The sequence below is a fragment of the Camellia sinensis genome, chromosome 4 (assembly GCF_055761805.1).
Source record: "Camellia sinensis isolate YWXY chromosome 4, ASM5576180v1, whole genome shotgun sequence".
Classification (NCBI taxonomy): Eukaryota; Viridiplantae; Streptophyta; class Magnoliopsida; order Ericales; family Theaceae; genus Camellia; species Camellia sinensis.
The window spans coordinates 151,754,187-151,757,337 of NC_138964.1; the positions used below are offsets into that span (position 1 = coordinate 151,754,187).

A 3,151-nucleotide genomic window follows, 5' to 3' on the forward strand; every position below is an offset into this window, starting at 1 on the left:
ATCAATTCGTAAATTACAACTCTTTAATTTTTTAATCTAAAATCGAATTACAATTGCAAAAAATTAAACTAAACTTATGGAATTAGACTCAACCAGTTGGATTTACGAATTATACGAATTAGTTTTAAACTCCACTGCACTTAGAGCATCTCCAACGGTGACTCAAATTTTTTACTAAATTTGAGTTAAAAATGACCCATTTCACTAAATTTGATACCACTCGCTCCAACGGTTCACCTTTCACCAAATCTCTCCCGGGACAACCGGGTGGTCGACCGGCCGGTTGACCGGTTAGGCAAATTTTTTTTTTTTTTTTTTTTTTGCGAATTGTCTGAACTTTTTTTTGAACTTTCTGAACTTTTTCGGGACGACCGGGGTGGTCGACCGGCCGGTTGACCGATTAGGCAAAATTTTTTTTTTTTTTTTTTAACGGTTTGAACTTTTTTTCCTGAACTGTTTGAATCTTTTACTGGTTGACCGGTGTACCTCTTTCAACGGTCAGTAACATTGATTTGGTAAAATCTGTGTCTCGTTCTCAATTTGATACTTTTTTTGCTGAAATCTCATTTTGATATCAATCTGGTGCAACAATTGGAGCTTGAAAAAATAAATTTTTTATCAAAATTTGAATTTGATGCTGGATTTGGTTCACCATTGGAGATGGTCTTATAAGAATCAAATATGCCAATTGCTAAAATAAACCGTCGTTGAACTGCCACGTATAAATAAACACCATTGCCACGTGGTAGTGCCCAGTCACACACCTGTCCATCTCTCTCTCTATATATATACAAACACACGCATCCACACTGCCCATTCTGAAAATTCTCTTCCTCCTACTCGTACGCCCCTCCCGAAGAAGACCCACACCGATCACCACCGCCGCCTCACTATCGATTCGTGGAGATGTCCTCCACCGCCGCCGGAGAGATCATGCTGTTCGGCGTCCGAGTCAAGGTTGATCCGATGAGGAAGAGCGTCAGTATGAACAATCTGTCGCAATACGAACAGCCTCAGTGTCAGGACTCCTCCAACGTCGCCGACGTTGCCTGCGGTGGCGGCGGTTACGCCTCCGCCGACGAGGCCGTTCACCCCCAGTCCTCCGGGAGTCGCGAGCGCAAGCGAGGTTTGATCTCCGATCATCTTCTCGAGCGAAATTTAAAAAATTCGTTTTTTTATTTTTTAATTTTTTTATGGCGAAGATTCATGATCGATTTTCAAAATTTATACTGATTTATTGATCTGTTCGGTAAAATTCAATTTGTTTGATGCATATATGTGATATATATACACACACATACAAGTTTTCTGAATTAAAAAGGCACATATTGATCTGTCAGATGAGTATGTAGATTTTCATTGTTCATTTCTACTAGAAATGTTTTATTATTTATACGGAAATTAATTAATCTCAAGAGTAGAGTTCTTGTTTAGATCGCCCCCCGAGGCTGAGTTTGTGATTATAAGAGCATAATTTTGTTGTGAAAATCGTTCTTCTTTTTGTATTTATTAAAAAAATTCTGATCTGTGTTGATTTTGGATGTTGATTAGGTGTTCCATGGACTGAGGACGAGCACAAGTTGTTTCTCTTAGGACTGCAAAGAGTAGGGAAAGGAGACTGGAGAGGTATTTCAAGGAATTTCGTGAAGACTCGAACACCGACGCAAGTCGCTAGTCACGCTCAGAAATACTTCCTCCGGCGAAGCAACCTCAATCGGCGTCGCCGTCGATCCAGCCTCTTCGACATCACAACTGAATCGGTAATTGGATTCTCCCATATCAATCTCGTTGACTTCATTGAATGACATTTCCTTATTACATTGAAGAAAAGTACTTCAAATTCATTGATTTCAGATCTAAAAAACAAGAAAAGTGCTTCCAAAATGTATTAATTGATTTCAGTTTTGGTAGCATTAATTGTTTTCAGAGCCCAAAAAAACCCAACGATCTCAGATTTCAAAACAAAGGAAAGTAGTTCTCATTTGTTGTTAGGGTTTATTTTCTAAAACAAGTGTACATGGTGATTGTTAGGTCACTGCAATTCCAATGGAAGAAGAAAACCTTCATCATCCACCATTGGAATCTACCAATATCGGTGGCTCTCAAGTGGTGCCTTTTCCAGTGACTGTGGGTTCTGTTTTATTACCAGTACAGATTGAGAATCCAATGGAAAAACTAACCCTGGGACATATCAATCAATCAAATCCTATTCCTGTTCTTCTATTCTCCGATGCATCATCAACAATGGTGGATTCTAACTTAAACCAGAAATCAACAGTAGATCCATCGCGGTTGTCTCTCAAGCTGTCACTATCGTCCGATCAGAATCAGTCGTCGACGCGTTCGGCGTTTCAGGTGATGTCAAGCATTAACAATGGTGATAACATTATTAGTGTTGCATAAGAATCATATCACATGAAAAATAAATAAATAAATAAAAAATAAAAAGATTCATAAGTAGAGAGATTATTAATTGAGAAAAGACCAAGTAATTAGTTTGATTAGGATGGATCCTTGTGCTGTACAGAGCAAAAAAACAATGTGATAGTTTTGTTTTATTGGTTGTTTTTAAGCCCACCCTTAGATCCCCTGTTTATTTGTCTGTTTTTGTTTGTTGTTGAGGAAAACTGAAAGGACTGGTACCCTATAGTTTTTTCTTGCTGATCTGGTTGGATTTGATTTTTTCATAGCTGCAAGTGGGAAAAATACTATGAAAAAATCAAATGGGGGTTACAGTTTTTGTGTTCCTTTTTTTTTTTTTTAATGAAAATATGTATAATTAATTTTGTTGCTTTGTTGTTTTGTGTGATGGGTATGTATGTTTTCAATCTTATTATGAATGTGTGGATGGAATTGTGTGCTTGTTAATGACCATTGTTGATTGGGGAAAATGCTAGTAGGGATTGGGTTGATTTTGACAGAAATGATTCCTGTCAATTTCCCACTTTAGAAACCCCTTTGATTTGTTTGATTGGTTGTTGTTCACAGTGGGAATTTTGACATGAAACCTTTGGTCCCGTTTGTTTTTAGAGGTAAAATAAAAGGGAATTTATAAGGGAATTAATAGTGAGAGAATTGTTAATGAGGGGATTGATAGTGAAGAGATTATGTAAAATTGTGTTTGTTTTGATGATAGTTATTTGTGTAAGAA

The 3,151-nt window shown here is 37.4% G+C and overlaps 1 protein-coding gene across 1 annotated transcript; it reads left to right on the top strand.

Moving 5' to 3' along the window:
* Window positions 1-754: 754 nt before the first annotated feature.
* On the top strand, window positions 755-2,790 carry LOC114257148 (transcription factor MYB1R1-like). Its single transcript, XM_082922557.1, has 3 exons — window positions 755-1,126; window positions 1,552-1,760; window positions 2,032-2,790. Exons 1-3 carry the CDS (start codon window positions 907-909, stop codon window positions 2,401-2,403), a joined length of 801 nt encoding a protein of 266 aa, XP_082778683.1. The 5' UTR covers window positions 755-906; the 3' UTR covers window positions 2,404-2,790.
* The last annotated feature ends 361 nt before the right edge of the window (window positions 2,791-3,151 follow it).